The 26,496-nt window shown below is 40.1% G+C and overlaps 1 protein-coding gene across 9 annotated transcripts in view; it reads left to right on the top strand.

Annotated features, from left to right (window-relative positions):
* The window catches only part of UNC5D (unc-5 netrin receptor D), a 537,391-nt gene that overhangs the window by 319,476 nt on the left and 191,419 nt on the right, over positions 1 to 26,496 (top strand). For all 9 annotated transcript variants that reach the window (XM_077849119.1, XM_077849121.1, XM_077849112.1 and 6 more), the window contains exon 4: positions 24,289 to 24,392. In XM_077849119.1, the coding sequence (XP_077705245.1) occupies positions 24,289 to 24,392 (104 nt within the window). The remainder of the gene's footprint in view (positions 1 to 24,288; positions 24,393 to 26,496) is intronic.

A 26,496-nucleotide genomic window follows, 5' to 3' on the forward strand; every position in this document is an offset into this window, starting at 1 on the left:
CATTGCACATGAGGATAGTCTTTATTCCCAATAAATGAAAAGCCAAATTAGATATAATTGTCTCTATGTTTCTTCTTTTTAAGATTGGTTTTTGAAGTAGTAAAGACATCTTAATGTGCTAAATAAGGATTTTGATAGATGAATGTAGCTTATGAATCTGATGACAATTGTCTTGAGGGGACTTTGCAAAATTAGTATCATTTTTATATTATTCATTAAATTATTGTAGTTCAACATCAGAGCTCCGTATGCTTTCTGCATTTAGCCGATGATGCACTAAGAATTTAGCAATTTGGAAAATACAGCAAGCAAAACCTTCATGGCAGTTGGGGCACTCAGCCAAGGGATGTATTGACTGGAGTGTCTTGACATGATCGTATTAGGTAATCTCTGCAAGAATATCAGGAAGCTCACTGGCATGATATCACTTAGACATCATTCGATTTTAAAAGGAAACAGGATAAATGCAATTATTTTATATATTTAACTTGTATTTTTATTGACATGCACCCACCTGGGTTATCAGTTAAACCTGCAGATTCCTGGCTTCCACTCCAGGCCTGTTGGATCAGATTCTGGAGGAGGGAACAGGGAATCTTTGTTTGCATGAAGTTACCCAGGTGATTCTGTAATCAGGTAACCTTGGGACATCCTGCTCAGAGACAGTGGTTCTCAAACTTGAACATACATAAAAATCCATCAGGATCCAATTAAAATACAGGCAATTTCAACTAAAATGACTCAGCAAGTCCAGTCCAAGGTCCGAGATTCTATTATTTGTAAGAGTTCCTAGATGATGCTGCCAGTAGGTCCATGGGCCATAGTCTGAGTAGCAGGATCCTAAAAAGAAACCTTTATGAAGCACTATTTGGGAAATGTTGATTTAACCCATTTATCCAACTACATCATGTAAGAGCTGAGTAAGAGATGTTCAGAAGGGTTAAGTGGCTTCACCCAAGGTCACCTAGCAGATGGCGGACATGTTGGAGTCAGAGGGATATTAACACCCTTTCACCCCCTCCTCTGTGCTCTAGCTACTAAGCCCTGTTGATCCCTTTTTATCAAATGGAATTTGAGAACCATCATAGCAAGAAGAGTTCATGTGCATTTAAGTGTTTCCTGGAGGAAGCAGTGATTATTTTTCCATTCTATTGCTGAGTAGATTCCTCCTCATGGTAGACTTATTGCATTTATTGAATATATTTCAATGCATATAAGTTGTATGTATTATACACACACACACACACGTACACAGACATGTACATACATGAAGTCATAACACATTGCTGCCTTACCGTTGAGAAATCAGTACGGGCTTTGTTTTAGTAACCAAAGTGCCTGTCATTTTAAACTATTGTATTTTCCTTAATAATTCTACACGGTGTCAGGGAGATGTTGGCCGCCTTCCAAACGCCTGGGGCTGGAAATAGCTGAGGCACTATTTCAAAAGTGATTTTCTAAACGTAAAAATAAATAAATAAAGCCACCCCCTACCCCCCCCACACACACACACACACACGCCGCCCCCACCAGGTTGGCAGAATCCCGCCTCCAGGGAGGAGCTCCCATGGGCCTTCTCTCATTTGTCTGATCCAATCCAGCTGGAGATAGTCGGGCCACTGTGGCATCTGTTACTTCTGCTGCTGGATGGTTGTCAAAACTAGGAATATTCAATTATTCGTAGTTGTTTATTTTCATGTGTGAACATTTGGCTGCTTAGCTATTGCTTTTCTTTCAAGTTTTTCTCCGTCTTCCTCATCTGCTTACAAAATGTTTTGCCTTTATCATTAACCCTTGGTCGGTCGATTGCTGCTTAAGACTTGGGCCTTTTTTCGAATATAAGAGCTGGGGCTGAAAAGAAGGGAAACCTGTGTCTGTTATAGTCACACAGCAAGTTGGCCCTTAGAATGAAACACAGCAGGAAACGGCGGTTTTGTTGATTTTTAAGATCTATAAAATATACATCCTGAATATAATATAAATCGGCTGCTTCTTTGAGGCACTCCTAAAATACCGCTACAGTGATGCCAAGAACGAGTGGAGAGTTTAAAGGAGAACCTCATTTAAAAGCTATGAAACTCTCTACCTGATTTTATGGGCACACAGTAAAAACAGTATTATTTTTATTTGTTTCTTTTGGGGGAGTGGTGGTTTCTTTTTGGTAAACATAGAAGAAAGATATTCAATTAAACCTCAATTATGGAACTCAGCTTCATAGCTCTGATAATTTCACCGGTTAAAAACTGTCAGTGACCCCCTCCTGACAGCACATTAGATATAGGAATAAATATAGGCACATCTGCCTGATATTCAAATGCAGCCTTAACCTACATTTCTAGCCTTATCTTCCACCACAAGTCATGCAAGTGTGCTGAGCTCCCACTAAGTTAGCACAGCTCAGATTCTGGGACATGAGACCCACTTTTCCCCTCTGTGTTGTGCTCATATTGTTTCTCATCCCTGGAACAGCATATTTTCAGCCCCACTTTGCACTCTTGCCTCTTTCCACCTAATTTTTACATCCAAAGCCCATCTTGTATGCTGTCTCCTCTATGAAACCCATTTAATAAATCCCTTAATGCTAATTGACCTCAGTACCTGACACATCTACTGAGCTATTGACAAAGATACTCCCCCCGTAGCATCTCCAGCTTCAAAACTGACAGGATCTAAATATCCATCCTCGAGTTCTCATAGCACTTATTTAGAACTTATCCCATGATACTTATTATAGTTTGACCAGAATCATAGTAATTTTGAAGTTATTGTATGGGATCGATTTCCCTTCTTAGAATGTAACCTACTTTAAGATTCAGTTGTATTACCCTCACTGTCTTGACCTTTGAGCCTACTGCAGAGACTGATCTATAACATCGCTTGTATTAGGAATGTTTGGTTTAAAAAGGCAACTTCATCAATGCCCGATACAATTCTCTGAAACTTCCACTGGTTGGTAGTTTGTCATGATTGTACCCTGGTACTAACATGGCATCTGGCTTTTTAGCGAATCCATAGCTCAGCAGGACATTATTATGAGGATCATATCTGTCCTCCCTGCCTTGTGTACTACTCCTGCTAATCTTTACGGCCATAAAGAAAGGGTCAATAGGGATTTGGGAGTAGGTGAATCATTACAACTATACAACTCTGTGATACACAGTGTATGGCTCTGGAAGAGGCCAAGGCTGACAGCGCTGCATGCACTGTTCTGTTCCTCTCTTTTCAGAACATGGAATTTGCTCACAGGTTATGGGAAGAAATTGTTAAGACCCCTCAGTACTTGGTAGAAATTGCACAAAAGCTCCAAACTCTCTTTTCTCTCTTCATGGAAGAATGTGGCCTAAGTGAAGAGAAAATATTATTTTACTCTGCCAAAGGTCGAGCCTTTCCTTTAGACTGAAATTAATTTACAGTTGATCCTTTGACAACATGGGAATTAGGAGTGCTGACCCCCTCCCCTGCAGTAAAAAAAAAATCCTCTTTATGACTTTTGACTCCCAGTAACACAACTGCTAATAGCCTACTGTTGACTAGAAGCCTTACAGATAACAAAATCGATTAACAGATATTTTGTACTTTGTGTGTATTATATCTGGATTCTTACAGTTAAAGCAAGCTAGGAAAAAGGAAATATTTTTAACAAAATCATAAGGAAGAAAAAATATATTTATAGTGCTGTATTGTGTGTATAGAAAAAATCCACACATAAGTGGACCTGCGCAATTCAAACCTGTATTGTCCAAGGATCAATTGTATATGAGTATTATTGAAGATATGAGAGTCTGTGCATCTGGATGAAGCTGGGCACTGTGTAGGAACATCTAGCCATGGACAGGAATGGGGGTTGAAATGCAGCCTGCGCCCCACCAGCCAGGATGCATATCTGGAACACGGTTTCCAATCACCTGAAGGCAGGGGCTGGTTTTTCTTAACCCAGAGGTGATTTTTTTTCAAGCCTTTTGTTCATGTGTGTCTAAGTTACACAAAGGTGCCACATAAGCTTGTGGCAACAGGGCTAGGTACTTAATTTTGTGGGACTGAGTGCAAAATGACAGTGTGGGGCCCTTTTTACAAAAAAATAACAATTTGGGACGGCTGGGTGGCTCAGTGGTTGAGTGTCTGCCTTTGGCTCAGGTTGTGATCCCAGGTTCTGGGATCGAGTCCCACATCGGGCTCCCTGCGAGGAGCCTGCTTCTCCCACTGTCTATGTCTCTGCCTCTCTCTGTGTGTCTCTCGTGAGGAAATAAGATCTTAAACACACACACACAACACAAAACAAAACAAAAAAAAACCCACAAAAATTAAGGGTTTTAAGCCATCCACATGAAAGCATTCAGTCAAGTATGGGGCCCCGGGCAACCCACTGGTCCCATGCCCACGAAGCTGGCTTTCAGTGGCAGTAATGTGATGATGGTTCAGGAATCATTTTGTAGATGTAATGTTTATATAAAAAGGGAATAACTGCCCTAGAAAGATCCAGGGACTCATTCGAACTGATTACACATAGAATTGGGAACAGGATTATTCTGTTTTACTCCAAAGCCAGAGGCAGCATCATAGGATCTAAGTTTTAAAATACATGTTTGGTGTTAACTAAAAATGCATGGCATTCTTCTTTGGTCCTGTTTTCCTGTAGACTATGCACGGGCCAGAAGGAGGTATGTGTTGGGTCGGTATTCTCTAGAAGGAATTACTACATTAGGTGAGTAAAGGGTGCATTTAAAGGGGTTTTTACATTTTTTTTTTCTGTTCTGACATAATTTCAGATTTCAAAAAAGTTACAGTAGAATACAAAGAATTCCCCTAAGTCTTTTACTGAGAATCTTTTTTTTTTTTTTAAGAGATTTTATTTATTTATTTGACAGAGGGAGAGAGAGAGTGTGAGAGAGTGCACAAGCAGGGGGAGCTGCAGGTGGAGGGAGAGGGAGAAGCAGCCTCCCCGAGAGGTGGGGAGCCTGACACAGGGCTCAATCCCAGAACCCTGGGATCATGACCTGAGCCAAAGACAGACCCTTCACCGACTGAGCCACCCAGGCACGTCTTTTACTGAGAATCTTGAAATGTTAACATTTTACCACATTTGCTTTGGTGTTCTCTTTCTTTGTCCATACATGTTTTTGTACATCGACTATCATTTTTTTTCTGACGTGTTCAAGATTAAACTGCAGACATGATGCCCCCTTTCCCTTAAATACGTCATCATGTAGGTTTTTGAAGAGCAAAGATATTTTCTGACATAATGAGCAGTCTAATTTTGAAGAATAATTGTATATAGTATAATTATGGAGAAATTAACAGGGATATAATACTATTATCTAATCCTGAGACCTTATTCATAGTTGTTCAGTAACATCCTTTCAAACAATAGCAAAGATCCTAGATGACAGGTTGCATTCAGTTGAAAGGTCACTTTATCTTTCTTTAATGCAGATGATTCCTCAGTCTTCCTCTGTCATTCATGACACTGAGCAAGTATCAATGTCAGTTATTTTGTAAAATGCCCCTCAATTTGAACTTAGTAAAGAGGAAGCATCCGCCAACTAGAAAAGACTCCCGCTGGCCAAATCTGGGACAATTTGAATATCAAAGTAATTGGTAATGACCGATTATAACTCAGTAAATAACCGAAAAAATCCATACTGGTATTTTGAAAAAATAACTGAATGAAGGCATAAATAAATAGGTGCAATGAGAGAGCACATCCTTAGAGTAGAGTAAATGGATAAATAAATGTAAAAGGAATGATGGAAATGGGAAATCATCATTTAGCACCATCATAATATTCATTGATTCAGACAAGTATCATGAATGCTCATCCTAGAGGGTGAAAGTTTCAGGAATAACAGGATGCTGATATGATCTTAAAGTATTGCTCCACAAGATACTTAATACTTACCAAGGGGAAATATATAGCTTTTCAGTGGGAAATCCTGCCATACACCATCTTAATCAAGTGTTGGCTGTTAACGTCACCGGCAATGGGAGCTGTCGGTAGTGTGTGTCTCCCAACGTGATGGACAGAGCAGACTGAATCACTTAGTGATGTGTCTTCCAAAAATGTCTAATGTATATTTAACCATAGGAGAACATTGGACAAACCTAAATTGAGGAATGTTTTACATAAGAGGTCATTTTTAACTTCACATGTCTCTCAAAATGCCAGCCAGCCCTGTGTGTAACACTGCAGGGATGTTCTGAGGATAGAAGGAGCCTCAGGATAGACATGCTATATCTCTCCGCAGCATCAGGTATATTCCTCCTTTAGGTCAATCAAAGACAAACATGGGTACAAGGAGTAGAAGGCAAAATTTTCTTAAATTGTGAAGATGGAACTTGAATTTTTAAAGCCATTTTGTGCATGTCACATCTTTTGAGGCTCCACCCATAAATGCAGCGGAGATATAAATTTGTTCTCCTCTGCCAGTAGGGGCACTTCAGTAGAAAGTGTGAGAAAGGGATCCCTGGGTGGCGCAGCGGTTTAGCGCCTGTCTTTGGCCCAGGGCGTGATCCTGGAGACCTGGGATCAAATCCCACGTCAGGTTCCCGGTGCATGGAACCTGCTTCTCCCTCTGCCTGTGTCTCTGCCTCTCTCTCTCTGTGTGTGACTATCATAAATAAATAAAAATTAAAAAAAAAAGAAAGTGTGAGAAATACTGAACAATAAGGGATTGTGATTCTCTGAACAGAGTAGAATGGTTTATATAGAATTGATAAAAATTGTGCTACTTTGGCTTCATTTGTGCGCACAATGGAGTACATCCACCTTTAAGGTGGGAATTACTAGTTAGTAGCATGACTTTACAACATAACCTACTGTGGAAGACTAATTTAATGCTATCCCTAAGCTCAGAGTCCTCAAAGATTAACAAAGTTTTATTTTTATTTTGCTTAACAGCTGTTTGCATTAACTGTCAGGAGGTATCTTTAGTAGAGAAGATGAGGGATGAACTAAAATCTGTATCTCTTCTCCGATATACTGATTTGTTTACAGAAATGGCCATTTTCTAAGGAAGTTTAAGGTTTACTTTTACCACAAGAATAGCAGACAGGAGGTGCTAAAAAGGTGGTGGCCATAATTTTGCAAATTCTTCTTGGTCACATAAGGGTCAGTAAAAAGTAGCACAAAGGAATATTATTTGAGGATTTTTTTTTCAATTTCCATAGAAGGTTATGTTGTAAAGTCTTCCTACTATGGAAGTTGAAAAAAAAATGTAAATACTTCAGTGTATCCGAGAAGAGGATACAGATTTTAGTTCATCACTCATTTTCTCTACTAAAGATACCTTCTGACAGTTAATGCAAACAGCTGTTAAGCAAAACAAAAATAAAACTTAGTTAATCTTTGAGGACTCTAAGCTTAGTGATAGCATTAAATTAGTCTTGCTCCAGATGCCCAGAGCCAGAATCCCTGGGAGTAGGGCCCAAGCTTGCTTTTTTATGACTTTTGCTGTCTTGTCTTCTCTCACTGCCCACAACACAGTTTCTTGTGCAGGCTTCTTTCTCTTCCCACCTCTAAATATTGTAGTTCTCTAGACCTCCCTCTGGAAACCTCTTCCCTCCTCAAGCCACAGACTCTCCCCAGGTGAAATCTTTTCCTCCATCGCTTCGGGTCCTGTCTGTTGAGTGTCAGTGACTCTCAGCCCTACCCTTCCACTTCATCCCTTGACTTCTTTACTCACTGCCCACCCGGTATTTCCTTCATATCTAGGAGATATCTTAAATGTAATATATGCCCAAGAAAATTCTCTTGGTTTTCAGTCTGTCAACAATGCTGCAAATCTGTGTTCATTCTCTGGTCTTTCCTGGTTCAGTAGCAGTCCCTGCAGTGCTTCTGACAAGACATGGATGTCTTCTTGACTCTTCTCTTTCTTCCAGCCACATCCCAACAGCAGCAGCTCTATCTCCAAAACCCACCTTGAATCCACCACCTTCTCTCCATCGGTGCTGACAATTGTTTTTTTGTTTTTAAAGATTTTATTTATTTATTCATGAGAGAGAGAGAGAGAGAGAGAAGCAGAGACATAGGCAGAGGAAGAAGCAGGCTCCATTCAGGAAGCCCATTGCAGGACTCGACCCCTGGACTCAACCCTGGGACTCCACCCAGGGACTCCAGGACCACGCCCTGGGCCGAAGGCAGGCACTAAACCACTGAGCCATCCAGGGATCCCCCTGGTGCTGACAATTGTTGTTCCTTTACCATAATCATCTCTTCCCTGCTTCCACTCTTAACATCTTAAAATCCATTCTCCATACTGAAGCCAAAATGCATATTTAAAAAAAAAAAAAAAAAAAAAACAGGGGATCCCTGGGTGGCGCAGCGGTTTAGCGCCTGCCTTTGGCCCAGGGCGCGATCCTGGAGACCCGGGATCAAATCCCACGTCAGGCTCCCGGTGCATGGAGCCTGCTTCTCCCTCTGCCTGTGTCTTTGCCTCTCTCTCTCTCTCTCTCTCTCTCTCTCTCTCTCTCTCTATCATAAATAAATAAATAAATAAATAAATAAATAAATAAATAAATAAAACATCAACAACAACCCAGATCACATTGTCCCATGACTGTGCTTCTCCTGCTGGCTTTCCAAAGGCTGTTTGGGACCCATAAGAATTAACCAGCCCTTCTCGTGTTCTCTTACACCACAATGCTTCCCTTCATTGTTCCAGCTCCTGTGACTGTGTTTCTTCTTCAGATACCCATGATTGTCCCTATTTTAGAGCCTTTTCCTGAAAACACCCCTCCAGACCTCCAAGTGGTTGATTCTTTCTTGTCAACTTTCAGCCCATCTGCATTATTCTTAGTTCTCTTTATAAGACTTAATGTAAACCATGGCTTTTGCTACCAAAAATGTGAACAACTTCAGGCTAATGTGATCTCTTAGATCCTCCTTGTTCCAGCAAGATGGATTCAAAGTAAAGCAGAATGCCGTTTTCCTTCCTCTCATTTGGTTGCCACATGGAGCCAAGCAGGAGACAAGGGTGCTAGTTGTTTGCTGGTATAGTCCACTGTTTACATGCTCAAGACACTGGCCACATCCTGTCCTGATCGACCTTCCTGGCCTGGAGGAGACCTGGAGTAGGGAAGAATCAGAAAGCTTAACAAGGCAGATTTAAAAAAAATAATTATATATATATATATATATATATATATATATATATATATTTTTTTTTTTTTTTTTTCTTCCTACTGCTGGGGTGGCTTGTTTCTTTTGGACTCTCTTCCCCCTACCCTTTATTCTCTATCCATCCCCCATCTCAGCAGTACTAGTACTGAATTATAATGAGATGGTGGGTATGGAATGCTTCAGGTTATTTTTAGTTCATTTCTTTTGAACCGCATTGCTTGTTTACATCCTTCTAATCTTCTGTAGTGAGCTGTGAGGGCACCAGGACAGTCAGGAATGATTCTTTATTGTCTTTGTTGTCCTTAAAACTAAGTTTCATCAACCCTGGAGCTTGTGTTGCATTGGAACCCTCATCGGGATGCTGAGCTATGGATGAGCAGCTGGTAGTGGGGTGGGGCTTAAGCCACAAAGTGGATGGGGAGCCCTGACAGGACAAAGATGAGCAGTGTGACCTTTCTTTATACTTCTTCAGAGCTGGGCAGCCCCATCTAGTCAATGATTCCTGGGTCTGCACTTTTTTTTTTCCCTCCATCAAAAGCACTTTGGTTTGGTGTCTCCTTCTGCATTCATCTAAGACTCATTGTCCCCATTAGCACAGCAGGTAGGGCAATTGTATTCTCAAATTCATAGGATGTGGAGCTTATGGGTACATTGTCCCGAGAGTGTTCAACGGAACATGATGTAAAGATAACAATATGTGAGTTACTAACTTTATTTTAACTTGATTTAATGCCTTAAAAACAAGGGGAACAGAGAATTTCTATATTTTCACTTAATAACATTTCCCTATTGAAGCTTGTGAAAATCTGCTACTTAGGTCAAACCTCAGCTGTCATCTGGGAGCCAAACCTATTATTATTGATACACAGAAAGTGTCTTTTATGGAACTTAGAGTCAAAGCAAACCTTAGAAATCCTTCTATAGGCATAGTTCCCCTGTATGGAGTCCTACCCATATTTCTTTGCTGAGGGAAGTGGTGTTGATAAGCCTAGGTGGCCATGCTATGTCCCTCAGAGGCCTGCTATCACGTCCATTGGACCAAGAATGTACACTACTTTCGCTGCATGTGAGTAAATTCAGTACAAGAGACCCTCTCGAGAAAGATTAAAGTGATTATGTATTTCTAGATTCTTGCTTTTCCAAGTATGGCTTGATCTTAAAAGAGAATCAGTAGTTGGCAGAGGCAACAGAAAGGGGCAGATCAACAAAGAAGCAGGTTGTGTGACCCTGAGACATAAGAAGACCCAAGTGAGTGTGAGCAACAGATAAGCAGAGGCCATTAAGACAGTAGAGCAAGAGGCAATTGGTTAGGAGGTGCAGAAGTGATGGAGGCCACATCCATGCTAAGAGAATTATGCAGTCACCCAGTAAATAGGATTTCACTGGATCTCTTCATCCTCTTGTCTGGCCGTGCTACAGTCTCTCTTAGGACCTGCTTGTTTGTGGTGCTCTTTCTTTCAAGTCTGGTTTGTGGTTTTTCTTGGTTTCCAATCAGTCCTGGACTCAAAATTAAGATTCTTGTCCATCTAATTTTCAATAAATGCTCAATTTTTATATGGAATCTGAATGAGTTTTGCATCTTTATAAACAAAATGCAATGGAATGTATTGACTTGGGGATCACTCAATTGACAGCAGGTTAAATTCGTGCTCAAAGCAGTTTGTAAAACTGCAGCTGTTTATCCCTACCATAATCAGTCCCTACTGCTGAACGCTGCCTTTGCAACACCATTGGTGCTTGACAAACTATGCTACTTAGTGTGCAAGGGCTAGTGACACACAGGACTAGTTATAAAATTATTTATTGATAACAGCAATTGAACAGCAGAGGGATTGCAGAACCAGGGTATCCAGCAAAGCCCCAGAGTTTTTCTGTGGCCCTGAAAAACAGCCTGGAGGAGTCTCTGAATGACAGGACCCCTGTTATCAGCCAAATGCTTTATTGTCCCAATAAACAGAGGTGGCTCATTGCTTGGCACCAGTGTAGGATTCAGGGCTAATGCAGAGAGACCCATGCAATGCAACTATGGTCAAAGGTGTCCCTCCTTCACTATTGATGTGAGATTTACTCAGCAGGAGGCAAATCTACAATATTTACAGATTTTAGGAAAGAGATACGTACATGTAGAATTGCATTTTAGCACCAATTGTCCTTCAGGGACATATAGTAAAACAACTAAAAGATCCAAAGTGAAGACACGAAATAAAAGATAGGAACCGCCCTGCATCAATATGGATCAGTGGTCAAGAAATGTGCAAAATTCATAGATCTCAGCAAGGCAGAGGGCTTAAGCCAGGCTGGCAAAGAAAGCATATACAGAGGAAGGAATTGACCTGACAGGAAGCCTTTTATATGCTTCCTCTGGGAAATGGAGTTAGTAGCTGACTTCTCAGGCCATAACCATCCAGGGCTGGAGGATTAACGCAGAACCAAATGGGGGCACCAGGCCTTGACTTTCATTTTGCTGGCATCCATCTGTTCTGCATTTGAACCAGCCCTTTTATTCCAACAAACGATCTGTATTTGGCTAAGTTACAAATTCCTTTTATGTATGACAAATGGGGTTTGTTGTTCCTTCCGAAAAATATGGGTGGGAGAGATTCAGAGCTGATTTGCATACCAGTGTCGTTGGACACTAATGGGACATTGTACCATCCTCCTGCAATCTTAACAAATGACTATGACTATGACTATTAAAAAAAATGACTATGATTTTTCACTGGCTGATTTGGTTTGAATGAGTAAATTATTTTTATTTCATTGCATTAACTGCCAGAACATTGAATGAGCCGATAACTCCCTGGTGTTGCTGAGCCGCAAAGAACTATTATTCGGAATTGAATTTTTATTGATTTTCTTGTGCTACAATGACTTTTCTAACATAGTAGCATGAAAGGAAAATGAGAAAAAGGCCAAGTAGGGCATAGGGTGAGGAAGGGGAGGCTGCTGCTTCCCATGGCCTCGCCCCAGATGGACTGCTTATTGGCAGGCACTGCTGACTCGAGATGATCTTGGTGCTGATTAGATGATTTACAGCTTAGCCAAATACCTGGCTTCATCACCTTGCCCTCCTCTTCCCTTCTGCTGTCTTTGTTTCCAGTCACTTTGAGCCTTGTTGGCATTCTGCTGTGAAACTGAGCAGGGCAGTGGGGTGAAGAAGGAGCAGAAGTAGACAGGAGACTGCTCCACATTGGTCAGTGCTGATGTTGTTAGCATCGTTAATGTGCGTTCACTCACACATATACACGAGGATAATGAACAAGTGTTACTTGAACATCATTATAGTACATTTATCTCATCATGTTTTTGCTTTTTCTAGTCATCTTAACTATTGGGACCTAGTTGCATATAAGTTTATAATCATTCACATGAGATGAAATGGAAACTCATTCATTCATTCATTCAACGAATATTTATTGAGTGCCTTCTGTACACCCTTCCAGGTACTAGAGGCAAGTCAGTGAACAAAACAAATGAAAAATTTTGTCCTCAGGCACAGATTCCTATGAGTCAAATTTTAAAACAATATTTTGGAATTCATGAAAGATTGAAAATACAGTCCTTCTTGCTTCCTTCTCTAATAGACATGATAGGGGTGAAACTTGCTACAATAAAATGAAACAAAATGTCTTTCTTCCCTGGTTTCTGATTCACTCTGATTTAGCAAATCAGAGAATCTTGACAATTCCTAGGAAAGAGTGGCTTTTTTTGGACATTATTTTTTTTTTCTGGCTATAAAAATAATCCATGTTCATTACAGAAATCTTAGAAAATGCAGAAACAAATGAAGGAGAGAATTAATACACCCATACTCATCCAGCAGCAAATCTTTGACATATTGAATTATTTCTCTTCAGGGTTTTTCTTATAACCTATATAGTAATCCCACACCAGTTGCTATTTTAAAATTTTAAAACCTTCAATCGTGATGTGTATGTATGCAGTTTGGTTCAGTTCCCTTATACAAAATAATGTGAAAATTATTATTTCTCTTCTTCCCAGAGACCATGTGAGCATGATTGTGAGCGAGATCAGAAGGTGGAAATCTATTTATATTCCACCCTCTCAATATGTATGAATAGAAGACCAAGTCTAATAAAAGAGTGTCCTTATGTGATGTGATAACTTATGGAAAGAGAGGTAGCTAGGCGGGCATTTGCAGAGACTTGCAAGAAAGAAACAAGTGCATCTATATGCAAAAAACAAAAATTATTTTAAGCCAGTAAAAGCCTGATTGAAACAGTAAAAGTGGTACAGTATGTATTATGTAGGCTGGGTGGTGCTCTACCTCTGCTTACCTATAACATTCTCTGAGAAGCTTTCCTGGAATCACTAGATTAAGGTAGGTCCCCCTGTAGTAGATTCTTACAGAACTTTCTGCTTCTCTATCTCATCATTCGTATATACATCTTAATTTCTTGTTTAATGTCTGTCTCTGGCTGTCTCTGCTAGCATATATGCTGTGGGAGGGCTGAAATGGTGTGTATCAAGTTCACTGACGCACCCACTGCCTGGCATAGTGTCTAGCCTATGGTCCACAGCAAGAATGAATGAAGGAGACTATTGCATATGTACTGAAAACCTGAAGGTAAATTAGGAGGCCTACCTACCAAAGCAGGGTTTTTTTTTTTTTTAAGATTTTATTTATTTATTTATGATAGACACAGAGAGAGAGAGAGAGAGAGAGAGAGAGGCAGAGACACAGGCAGAGGGAGAAGCAGGCTCCATGCAGGGAGCCCGATGGGACTCCAGGATCATGCCCTGGGCCAAAGGCAGGCGCTAAACCACTGAGCTATCCAGGAATCCCCCCCAAGCAGGTTTTTAATGCAGATGCACCTACTTTTATTTGAAAATAGATGCATTCTATAAAAATATAATCATTACATTTCAAGGAGGCCAGCTCTCATATATTAGAAAATATATATAAAAGATAGAGACCATTCACTCCATTCTGTTTTATCTCATGTAGCAATTTATTCAAACATTTACTTGCCATTTAAAATATTCTTTGGGCTTTTTAATGTATGCTTACTATTCCGTTATGTGACTGTGCCAAAAGATATTAACCATTATTATATTATCGTCTGCTTGTTTATTTATTTATTTATTTGAAGATTTCATCTATTTGTGTGTGTGTGTGAGAGAGAGAGAGAGAGAGAGAAAGAGCACCAGAAGGGGAAGTGGCAGAGGGAGAAGCAGATGCCCTGCTGAGCGGGGAGTCTGATAGGATCCTGGGACTCTGGGATCATGGGATCATGATCTGAGCAGAAGGCAGATGTTTAATTGACTGAGCCACCCATGTCCCCCTGGTGTAATTACATATTTTGATTGTTAGCAGTTGTTCAGCATTATAAGTGATGATTTGAACAATCTTGCCATACCACATTTTTCTAGGTATTTCTCTCATCTTTTTCTTAGAAAATTTTAGAAGTAAATTTCTTGAATTATGTAAATGAACTCTTTTAAATAATAGCTTTATTAAGATATAATCCATGGTACCTTGCAATCAGTTGATCTATTTAAAGTCTATAGTTTATTAGTTTTTAGTTATGTTCTTAGAGTTGTACAGCCATCATCAGAGTCTATATTAGAATACTCCCATCACACCAGAAAATAAAACCATTCCCATTAATCGTGATATCCCCCCACCCCCTACCCCTCTCCCTGTAGTGCGAGGCAATCACTAATCTTTCCTGCTCTCTGGACTTGCCAATTCTCGACATTTCACATAAATGGAATCATCATACAATATGTGGTCTTTTTTTGTCCAGCTTCTTTCACTGAGCATATTATTTTCAAGATTCATCCATGTTGTAGTATGTACTTCAGTATTTTATTTCATTTTATTGCCAAATAACATCCCAAGGTATGGATATACCACATATTTATTTATTTGTTAGAAAGTGAATGTAAAAATGAACTTGTAGAGTGATTTTGACACATCTTCTAGCTTGCTCTTCATGTTGACCCATTTTCACTTCATCTAGCTGTGTTGATGACTATCTAGTTTGCCACATTCTTTCTCTTTGAAAAAATTAATTTTACTTATTTATGTGAAAGAGAGAAAGAGAGCATGAGTAGAGGGAGGAACAGACTCCCTGCTGAGCAGGAAGCCTAACACCGGGCTCCATCCCAGGGCCCTGAGATCAGGACCTGAGCCAAAGGCAGATAGATGCTTAACTGACTGAGCCACCAGGCACCCCTCCACACTCTTTCTAACACCAGGGATTAGTATTTAATAAAACAAACAAAACAAAGCCTGTTTGGAAAAGTAAAGAGACCTATTGATGCTTTTTAAATGAGCCTTTCTTTAATAATTAGTGCTATAGGGCCTTCTAATTATCTTTATTAGTCAGTTATGTCTCTTCTTTTGTAAATTTTGCTTAAATACCCCTTTGCCATTTTATTATAGGATATTTATCTTTCCCACTTTGTTTTAAAAGTACCCTTTATGTATTACGGCTGTCAAACCTCTGCCTATAATGTTGCTTGTAATGTTTGAGATGAAACAATTTAATTTTAACAGTATCTACCAAACATTTTCTACCAAAACAATTATCTGCCAATCATTTCCTGCAGCATTCTTCCTTGAATTTTGTTTAGGAGGGCCTTTCCCCATCCTAAGATCCAATACGTATTTTATTACGGCTGTGGTTTTACCATATACTTAACTTTTCATTTGAGTCTCTTTGAAGAATGCTCTGAAATTTTATTACATATATATATATATCTGATTTATGAAAAAGCCAGCGCCTTTTAATCATCACAGCTTTATACTAGGATTAGTAATATTTGTGACCTTTATTAGGCTGTGTTATGTACCCTGCTCTTGAAAGGATTTTATACATATTAACAATTAATGCTCAAACTATTTGTAATAGAAATTATTATCCTCATTTTACAGATGAGGAACCTGAGGCAGAGAGAGATAAAGACGCTTATCGAATCAAGGTTCTAGTAGGTGGCAGACCCAGCATTCAGACAGATGCTCAGTCTCTGGCCCCACCCTCTTCAACACTGTACAGTCTCTCCTAGTGGAAGTCTGGGACAAATGACCTGAGAGTTTAAACCCTTATCCTTAATTATCATGCATGGTTATAATGTGTTATGCATTTCTGTTTCCAGCATTCTTGGATACTTTCATGAATATTCCTTACTATATTATATAAACATTTTAGATGTAAACATTTTAAGGTGGTTTTTATTGGCCACTGCCAGATTTTTGGAAACCACAACTTTCAAATACTTAATCCCTTACTTTGAGCCTCATTTAAAAAGGTAATGTTTTCAGGAAGATATGCAGCTGATAATAATCTCTCTTGGCCCTGTTGTGTCTGAGATGATATTGTTAGTTTGCTCACGTATAATTACTTGTTTGGGAACAAAATTTCAGTGCCCATGCTTTTTTTTCCCCTCAAAAATAGATAGATATGATTAATTATACTCTGGTATATGCTAATATAGGAAAACGTTTTAGTCATAGCCTGATTTTTGTTTGCCAGTTACTTCTTTTTAAAAAAAATCATTTATGTAGCTTTATTGAGATACAGCTGACAAATTACATTACATAACTTTTGATTTATTATGATTTGATATATGTTATTATAGTGGAATGATTACCACAATAAGGTTAGTTAACATATCCATCACCTCCCATAGCTACATTTCCCTCCCTCCCTCCCTCCCTCCCTCCCTCCCTCCTCTCTCTTTCTTTTTCTTTCTTTCTTTCTTTCTTTCTTTCTTTCTTTCTTTCTTTCTTTCTTTCTCTTTCTTCTTTCTTTCTTTCTTTCTTTCTTTCTTTCTTTCTTTCTTTCTTTCTTTCTTTTTTTGTAAGAACATTTAAAATTGTTCTCTCAGTAATTTTCAAGCGTCCAGTATAGCACTGTTAACTATATTTACCATGTTGTATGTTAGGGCCCTAGAACTTACTCATCTTGTAACTGGAAGTTGGACCCTTTGACCTCTATCTTACATTTTCTCACTCCCCAGCCCCTGACTGATCTATTCCTTGTTTTTGATTTCAGCTTTTTTGTATTCCATATTATACAATATTTGTCTTAGTGTAATGCCCCCCTTGAGGTCCATCTGTGTAGTCACAAATGGCTGGACCTTTTTTTCTTTTTTAAGGCAGAATAGCACTCCATTGTGTGTGTATATATACTCGCAACTCCATCCATTCATCTGTTGATGTACACTTATGTTGTTTCCATATTTTTGTGAGTAATGTTGCAATGAGCATAGGGTGTCAACATCATTTCAAGATAGTTATTTTATTTCCTTTACATATATATATATGAATATATATATACATATATATGTTTTAGCTAAAAGTTTTAATGTGTTCCCAAATGCATTTCATATGACAATCTTACATAAATGTTCCAAAACACATGGGTATTACCTGGTTTTACTTGTCACTAGTTGGCTAAGGCTTAAAGCAGAGAAGTGTGACCAGATCTGCTGGGAGAGCCTTTGGTGTCTTCCCATGGCTCAGGCTCGGGGTGCACACAACCCACCCAAGGTGTGGGTGGCACAGCTGTGGAGTCGAGGCCTTCCCCTCACCCCCTGAGGGTGGTGCTGGGCACTTTCCTTGGAAATCCCTCAGAGCCCTGTGCACAGGCCCTTTCTTCGAAGGCTATCCCAGGTGGCTCTAGACCGTGTTCCAAGGTAGGGGTGGGCATGGCACCCACTCCGGTGTGTGCTGCGAGTGTGGGAGATGGTTGGTTACCTGGAACCCGTCCCCCTGCCCCCTCCTCAGAAGGCCCTGTATATATGTATACACACACACACACACACACATCCAGGAACAGGATTGCTGCAGGCTATGATAATTCTGTGTTTAATTTTTTGAGCAAGCTCTGTATTGTTTTCTACAGTGGCTGTGCCAATTTACATTCCCACCAACAGTGCACGAGGGTTCCCTTTTCTCCAAATTCTTGTCAACACTTATCTCTTGTCTTTTGGGTGACAGCAGTTCTAACAAGAGTGAAGTGATATTTCACTGTGGATTTGATTTTCATTTATCTGATTATTAATGCTGTTGAGCACCTTTTCACATGACTGTTAGCCATTTGAATGTCTTTTTTTAGAAAAATGTTTATCTGAGTCCTTTGCCTGTTTTTTTAAGTGGACTGTTTATTGTTTTGTTTTTGAGTCGAATGGATTCTTTGTATATTTTGGAAATTAGCCCCTTATCAGACATATGGTTTGCAGATAGTTTCTACCATTCAGTAAGTTGCCTTTTTACTTTGTTGATCATTTCTTTCACTGGACAAAATTGTTTTAAATTTGATACGGTATTGTTTTTGCTGTTATTGCTTGTGTTTTTGTTGTCACATTCAAAAAGTTGTTGTCAAGGCCCTTGTCAAGAAGCTTTTCTCCTAGGTTTTCTTTTAGTTATGGTTTCAGGTCATACATTTAAGTCTTTAATCCATTTCTTTTTTTAAAAAAGATTTTATTTATTTATTTGAGAGACAGAGGGCGCATGAGCGAGCATGAGTGGTGGGGAGCAGCAGAGGGAGAGGGAGAAGCAGACTCCCTGCTGAGCAGGGAGCCTGACATGGGGCTTCATCCCAGAACCCTGAGATCATGACCTGAGCAGAATGTAGGCGCTTAACAGACTGAGCTACCCTGGCGCTCCAAACTCTGAAACCATTTTGAGTTAATTTTTGTGAATGTTAAAAGGTAGTAGTCCAATTTAATTCTTTTGCATGTGGTTATCCAGTTTTCCTGCTACCTGTTATTGAAGAGATATTCTTTCCTTATTTAGTATAATTGGCTCTCAATTCTTTTCCTTTGCTGTGTATCTCTTTCTGTGCTGATAACTATATTGTTCTGATTACTATAGCTTTGTAGTGTAATTTGAAATCAGAAAGTGTGATGTTTCTAGCTTTGTTCTTTGTTCTTTTTTAATTTTTTTTCCAAGATTGCTTTGGCTCATCAATGTGTTTTGTGATTCCATGTGATTTTAGGATTGTTTTTTCTATTTCTGTGAAAAATGCCATTGGAACTTTTATAGGGGTTGCACTGAATCTATTGATGGTTTTGGATAGTATAGAAATGCTAACAATGAAAAAAAAAAGAAATGCTAACAATGTTAATTCTTCTAGTCTATAATATTGTTAGTTGTTTGTTTATTTACTCCAAAGATAATTATAAAATTGTGTTTATGATTTTCTTAATTTTGTTAAAATTCAAAATTCCAACTATGATGTATTTAGGATCTTTCTTTTTTTTATTTTTAAGACTATTTTGCACGTATCCAGTGAGCTTTTTTACAAACTCGAGACTTTTTTACAATTTAAAGAATTTTTATCATTATTAAGCAGATTTTTATGTGTTTTCTTTCAGCTTGTTGTTTCCTTTTGAAATTCCTATTATATATTTTTTTAAATTTTTATTTATTTATGATAGTCACAGAGAGAGAAAGAGAGAGAGGCAGAGACACAGGCAGAGGGAGAAGCAGGCTCCATGCACCAGGAGCCCGATGTGGGATTCGATCCCGGGTCTCCAGGATCGCGCCCTGGGCCAAAGGCAGGCGCCAAACCGCTGCGCCACCCAAGGATCCCGAAATTCCTATTATATTTAATGCTATATTTCTCTATCTCAATGTTATCTTTTGTTATTTATTTTATCTTCCTGGAAAATGTATTGCCATTTTATCATTTTTCTCTTAGCTCTTTCATTCAACATATATTTATGTATTTCAATTTTTTTAAAGATTTTATTTATTTATTCATGAGAGACAGACAGACAGAGAGAGAGAGAGAGAGAGGAAGAGACAGAGGCAGAGACATAGCAGAAGGAGGCTTCATGCAGGGAGCCTGATGTGGGACTTGATCCTGGGACTCCAGGATCACTCCCTGAGCTGAAGGCAGATGCTTAACTGCTGAGCCACCCAGGTATCCCTCAACATAAACACATGGTCTGTATCAGATGTTAAGTATTGGGAATATGGGAATATGGGCATTGGGAACATGTGAGTGGCCATGTCAAAAATAAATCCCCCCCTTCATAGAATTGACGATCTCGTGAGGAAAGCAGATAGGCAGCAAGCAATCATAAGAGTCCTGCTAGAGGAACTTTCTTAAAATGGGCTTTGTTCATTACAAAGCTATTATTTCTTGCCTCTAAAACCACTGGTCTATAGTTTGTAAATCTGTGGATGGAGACTTCTTTGCTAGACCCTGGCTCCCTGTAAGGTTCCACCAGTGGTAGGTGCCAGAGGGGACTGGTGACTGACAGGTGCAAGAGGGAGAAAGACTACTTCTTGTTAATTTTCTTTCCAGGTCAGTATCACCACTCCCACCCCCACCTCCACCCCTGAGAGTTTCTTCATCCTAGAAGTGGCAGTTGCTTCTGGTTTCTAGGTTATTATTTTTCTAAAGTACTTCCAGAACCAGCTTTATTAGGCCACACAGAGGTCAGCACCAGGCTGATGGTCAGTCTTTCTTCAGAAATCTGGGTCCTTCTTCCAAGTTCCAGAGGTGCCAGCACCAATACCCAGTGTCTCACAGCTCTATTACTCCAACTTTTTCCCCCTTTGTCCTTTTAATTTTCCTGCCTGGATCCTGCCTGGATCCTCCCTTAGTTTAATTTTCTGCAATATTCAGGATGCTGTTTACAGTCTTCATGATATGTGTATTTCTAACTCAGCACTTATGTTGTGTTTTTTTCCCTCCTGCATAGTGGCAGTTTTCTTGATCTCAGATGTTATCCTATTTATAACTCCCTACTCTAGATTCTCAGTTGCTATTTCCTTTTGAATTTAAAGAACCTAAATTAGAAGCTATCCAAAAATGCCTCTTGTTTCTTGTCTTAGAGGAAGCCACTTAATCTCAGTTCTATGGTTTGCCTCCTTTATTTGTAGAAGAATTCTTTTTATATGGCAGGGGATGTTTTCTCTACTATTGGAAGTTGCATGGGTTCCTATGTGAATTTTTCAAGCCTTGGAACTAACATAGGCGATAAAAGTACTTACTTAGTTTTGCCAATTCAGAAACTTAATTAGGCTGGGTGGACCTATGGTGAGAATCAGAGGTAGAACTGGACGCATATAACTCTGTGTCTAAGAGTTTATTTCCATGGTTTTCTTTTTTTTTTTTTTTCATGGTTTTCATTACATTTAGTAGCTATCTGGAATTTTTCTGGTCTGTTTGCCCCTCTTGGGAATCAGAAATGCCAGAGTTCCCACCATGAGCCTCTAGTATAGGCCAAGATGCGATGATAATTGTGTTTCTCCCTTGGTGTGGTATCTGGTGCATGGCCAGCTGACTTTTAGGAGTTGGATCTTGATACATGACAGCATACTTTTTCCCTGACCTCCCACTCCATTGCCAATTAATCTTTTGTCTTTGTATTTACATACTGAGGAGTTTGTTGTTGTTGTTGTTGTTGTTGTTTTTTAAAGATTTTATTTATCCACCCATGAGGGACACAGAGACAGAGAGAGGCAGAGAGAGAAGCAGGCTCCATGCAGGGAGCCCAACGTGGGACTCGATCCCGGGTCTCCAGGATCACGCCCTGTGCCAAAGGCAGGCGCTAAACTGCTGAGCCACCAGGGCTGCCCATACTGAGGAGTTTTAACATGATTCTTGTCAGAACCATTCCAATGGTGATTTCCAATGTCAATGGGGAAGAGCATGAGGTTGGTTAGGTCCCTGGCTGGATATGATCTACTAGAACTTTCTCAAAATTTCTTGACAATATTTTTTTCCTGTATCAGAAAGGTGTCAATACAGGGTTTCCTTTTTTATAAACCTATTTCATTGAGCAGTTGGGAATGGAGGGGGAAAATGATTTCACTCTAGTTTTCTTTTCACCTGCCACTGTATTAACATAGTGGAGTGCAGAACTAACCATAAATTATGCATTTTGCTACCTTTTCCATTTCTCCTGAGCAAAGAAAGGGAATAGGAATGAAAGATAGAATAGAGATTCCTACCATCCGTTTTCTGTGCTTCATCTGGTTGAATACAGATTATTTGGTGCTGTCAAAGCTGCAACCATTATTTAGCAGCATAAAGCGAGGCTTCATTTAGGAAACAAAACAATCAAGGAAAACAAAATGGCGAACAAACCAAACAAAATTGGCCACGAAAACTCAACCCTTTCCATTAGCAAAGTGAATGTTGGCAAAACTCGTGTTAGAGTCACTCACACTGTATGCTAGATTAATTTCAATACGGTCCCAATGAATAAATGAATCCTATGGAGGAGGGATTTTTTTTGACTCACAGATTCCTTGTGGGAGAGCAAAGGAAACCCTGTGGCCAAATTGTGCAGGAAGTGGGAGAGTTTTCATTCTGATATTTACTCACAGTTCCTCACTCACAGTTTTATCCTAGGTCAGGTAACCCTCATCACATTTGCAGTCAGAAATTCCAAATCCTAAGGGCTCTGGAAGCTTATGGATCTTGAAAGAAGGAAGCTAGCTTTAGGATTTAGGGGACAGCAGAGAAATGAGAAGAAGGATCCTGCCCTCTGTCTGCTATGCAAGTCCTTCTAAGATCTTTTGCCTCATATACACTCATCAAGATCCCTGAATATATAGCACTACTGACAAAAGACATCGGTTGCCCCTGGGAGGGAAAACATTAAGAGTAGAATTCAGAAGAAAGTGAATACATGGATTGCTCTGCTTGTTATTCATCCAGTGTTTCTGACTTGCTAAAAGCAAGTTTAATGTATTTATACAATTTGTAAAGATGTAACTGATTCTGGAGCTCTGCTCTTTACAGAGAACATATTTCATGTTATTGTAAGCACTAAAGAAAATTAAATCAATAAATCCACAGCCTGTAATTTGAGATACTCAATTGAAGAAAAATACATTGTCTGGGAGGGAGGGGGAATCATTTACATTGAGAAAGACTTGTAAAGCTATCTTTGCTCTACTATCCCAGGATTTCAAGTGACAGCAAGAGTGAAGCCTGTGCTGTAAAATTATCAGAGTGTTGTTGTGACACCTCAAAAGAAGCAGAGGCCAACTCCCACTCTGGTTCTTGAAGCATCCACTCAAGTGGAAAGCCATGCAGCGAAGCTTGTTCTCTGAACTATCTGTGTGTCCTTTTCCCGAAGAAAGTTTGGCTGGTGAGCCAGCAGAGCCTGGATGTCAGGATGCTCAGGGAATTTTTCCCCCTCGCTGCATTGATGATCTCCGTGACCACTGGCAAGCCAATTAACCTCTCCAAACATCACCCTTCCATGTGTAAAAGGTTAATAGTGCAGCTTGTTTGCAAAGTGCCTCGAGCCTTCCATGAAGGGCACTATGCAGATACCCAGCATCACTGTTTGACTGGAGGGTGTTGTATTTTTTAATTATATGTTTGGTTGGATGAGTTATAGATTTTGTTGTGGTTGAATGTTGCCCCATTCTCCCTGGTTACACATAAAAGCCTAATAGGTAATCTCACTCTATTACCATCTTCTAGAGCCCTCTAGAGGGTTAAGGAAAAGGCAGAGGTTACAGATTAATAAGGCATTCTTTCGTTAATAATAATAAAAAAATTCACGTGCATCTCAACTGCATAATAGCTGTGCATAGCAATTTATCAGGCCAAGTGTTTCATCAGATGCTAAGCAGATTATGCTGGCACAGACTCAGGAAATGATGAGTTGTTTGTTGGTTTTCTTTCTGCTCTCCCACTAAATCTTTCATCCTTCACGGCAGGATAGAGTGTTAGGAAGTTCTGTGCAGGTTTATTTCACATGTGCTCGTGAATACTTGGGAAAACGGTTTTCTTCTGTAATTCCTGAAACCCAGTGACTTTTCTGTATTTATCTAAAATCTTTTTTATTTATTTATGATAGTCACAGAGAGAGAGAGAGAGAGGCAGAGACATAGGCAGAAGGAGAAGCAGGCTCCATGCAGGCTCCATGCACCAGGAGCCTGACGTGGGATTCGATCCCGGGCCTCCAGGATCGTGCCCTGGGCCAAAGGCAGGCGCCAAACCGCTGCGCCACCCAGGGATCCCCTTTTCTGTATTTATCTAGTTTGTGACATGAAGCTCGCTATCTTTTTCTTTTTTTTTTTAAGCTCCCTAACTTATTGCATCTGGAACCAATGTGAATAATACTGGCCCTAGAGCAAGATGTCACGTGGACCTCACACTCTCACACTCTTCTTTTTGTTTTTGTTTTTGTTTTTGTTTTTGTTTTTGTTTTAATTGCAGATCTACGGAAAAACTTTGAACAAGATCCACAGGGAAGGGAGGTTCCCATCGAAGGCATGATAGTGCTACACTGCCGACCGCCCGAGGGTGTCCCTGCTGCTGAGGTAAGGCCTGGGACCCAAGAAGGGGAACCAAGTCCTGCGTGATCCTGAGTGAGGTAAAAGAGCCTGTGTGTGGTGTTCTTGCTGTCTGAACCCATTTGCCAAAGATGATGAAGAAATTGTGGAGGAAATAATTTGGAAGAGGAAATTGTCTCTCGTCTACTTGGTTGGTGACACAAAGCTCTTGCGAGGTAGCCTGAGCAGGATTTGGTCTGTTGTCTTAATTTTGGTGACCTCAGATGACACAGGTGGTATCCTTTGTGTCCTCAGTCACCTTGGACACTGTGATATGCACACTGGGTCATGAATCAACCTGAGCTCTAACAGGCAGAGCCACGTGAAAAAGCCCACAGAGAAGGAGATCAGCCCCTAGAGCCAAGTGTCACTGATGTTTGTACTTAATAGTCTTTCTTTAGTAATGGAACAGACATTCACTGAGCATTTATTGTGCTGTAGGCATTGTGCCGGCATGGGGAATGTAAAAAGCGATGAAGCCACAGGTCTCCTTCCCAGTGGGAGTCTAAAATCCAGAGTCACTGTGGTTTTTGCTCCTTGCATGTTTTCTAGAACTCCTACCATGCTATTAGAATATGGTTGTCAGTGATGACCTATGGTGGTGATAGAGAAACCTTCCTAAATCTTTCATTCACTCTTAAAAGATGTTCTGATAGATGAGTAATACAGTTAGAAAGGCAATATTAGGGGTAGAGGCAAGCTAGGAAGTACCAGGAATGCTTAGTAGAATGATGAGTTTTATAAATGTAGGCCTGAGGTGAGCAGTAGATAGTCCAGTTGTGACTCTTCTGTGGGAAGCTAGAAAACTGTCCTCAGAGCTATGGTTTGTTTATTCACTGAGAAGTAGATATTTAAAAAGGGGGGGAGGGGGAAAGAAAGAGCCTTTGCATCATATTTTTCGCTAAAATTGCTGTGGGATTTTGCAATTGGAAGGACAAAGGAATGAGAAAATAAAGGGAAATGAAAAAACACACACACTTGCATGTTTAGACAGAAAGCATGCTGGGTGGACACTATTCAAAGCTCAAGTGGTTCACAGAAATGAAGTAAACGGACTTGAAAATTAAAGTGAACATTCCATGCATGATAGGAAATGATTAGAAAGGAAAATGCTTATTTTTAGATTTTCATTTAATGTGAAACAAAGATTTTTGATCTTCTTTTGCCACCTTCTTGTTCCTTCGAGAGTGTGCTCTGGTGTCCAGAGCAGGATGACAGGCAGCGGGACGCTAAGTGCACAGGTGAATGTGTCACTCCCATTCGCGACTGCCTCTGTGCTCCCAGGACTCTAACTTGAGTGTCAGCAGTTTGCTACAGGCACCATCTACCCCTCAAAATCCTGATTTGCAGATGTCTGTGTGGACATGACATCTGGGGGGGACCCTCTAACTCAGTGCACTTCTCATTTTCCCATTGGTATCATATGACCCTTTTATTTTAACCATGTGTACGTTATTAGAAATAAATTTCAGAGCCAGCCTGGCTGATTTTAAATAGAGGGCCATTGCCAGGAGCAGCCAGGACTGCAGGATGGTTTAAAACAGCAATCCGGAGCTGAGAGTGGAGGAAAGCTGTGTTTTGTACATTTTGTATCATAGGATGGATATGGAGTGTGTTCCAGCTACATCGTGAGTTAATGGGCTCTTGTGGGGCCCTGACAAGCATTTAACGCATCATCATAATGCGAGGAGGCATCCCAATTCCAAACACTTGAGTTACCTTGGAATCATGAGTCAGATACTACCCATATCCACACGCCAATATTTACAGCTCTTCTAGCATGCAATAGGTCACACAGTCGTTATTACCATCTGTATTTTTGAAGGGAGGGCAGAATGGCAGAAGAAGGCTGAGAGAGAGGAGGACAGGATGGGGAAGGAAAGGGAGAATGTGCATACCCTTCCAAAAGGGGGCTCCCTGGGTAGAGATGTCTGACAGCGCCTGTCACCCGCTCTTCGGACCTCCACGAGTGCACTGCTGTGCCTTCTGACATCACCGTTGGGTGAGGATCCTGCAGCGTTCACGACTCTCCAGAGTGGCAGTCGTTGGGAACTCTGCTTGGAAATCGGTCAGTTATATAAGAATCGTCATT

This window comes from Canis aureus, chromosome 15 (genome assembly GCF_053574225.1).
Source record: "Canis aureus isolate CA01 chromosome 15, VMU_Caureus_v.1.0, whole genome shotgun sequence".
NCBI lineage: Eukaryota > Metazoa > Chordata > Mammalia > Carnivora > Canidae > Canis > Canis aureus.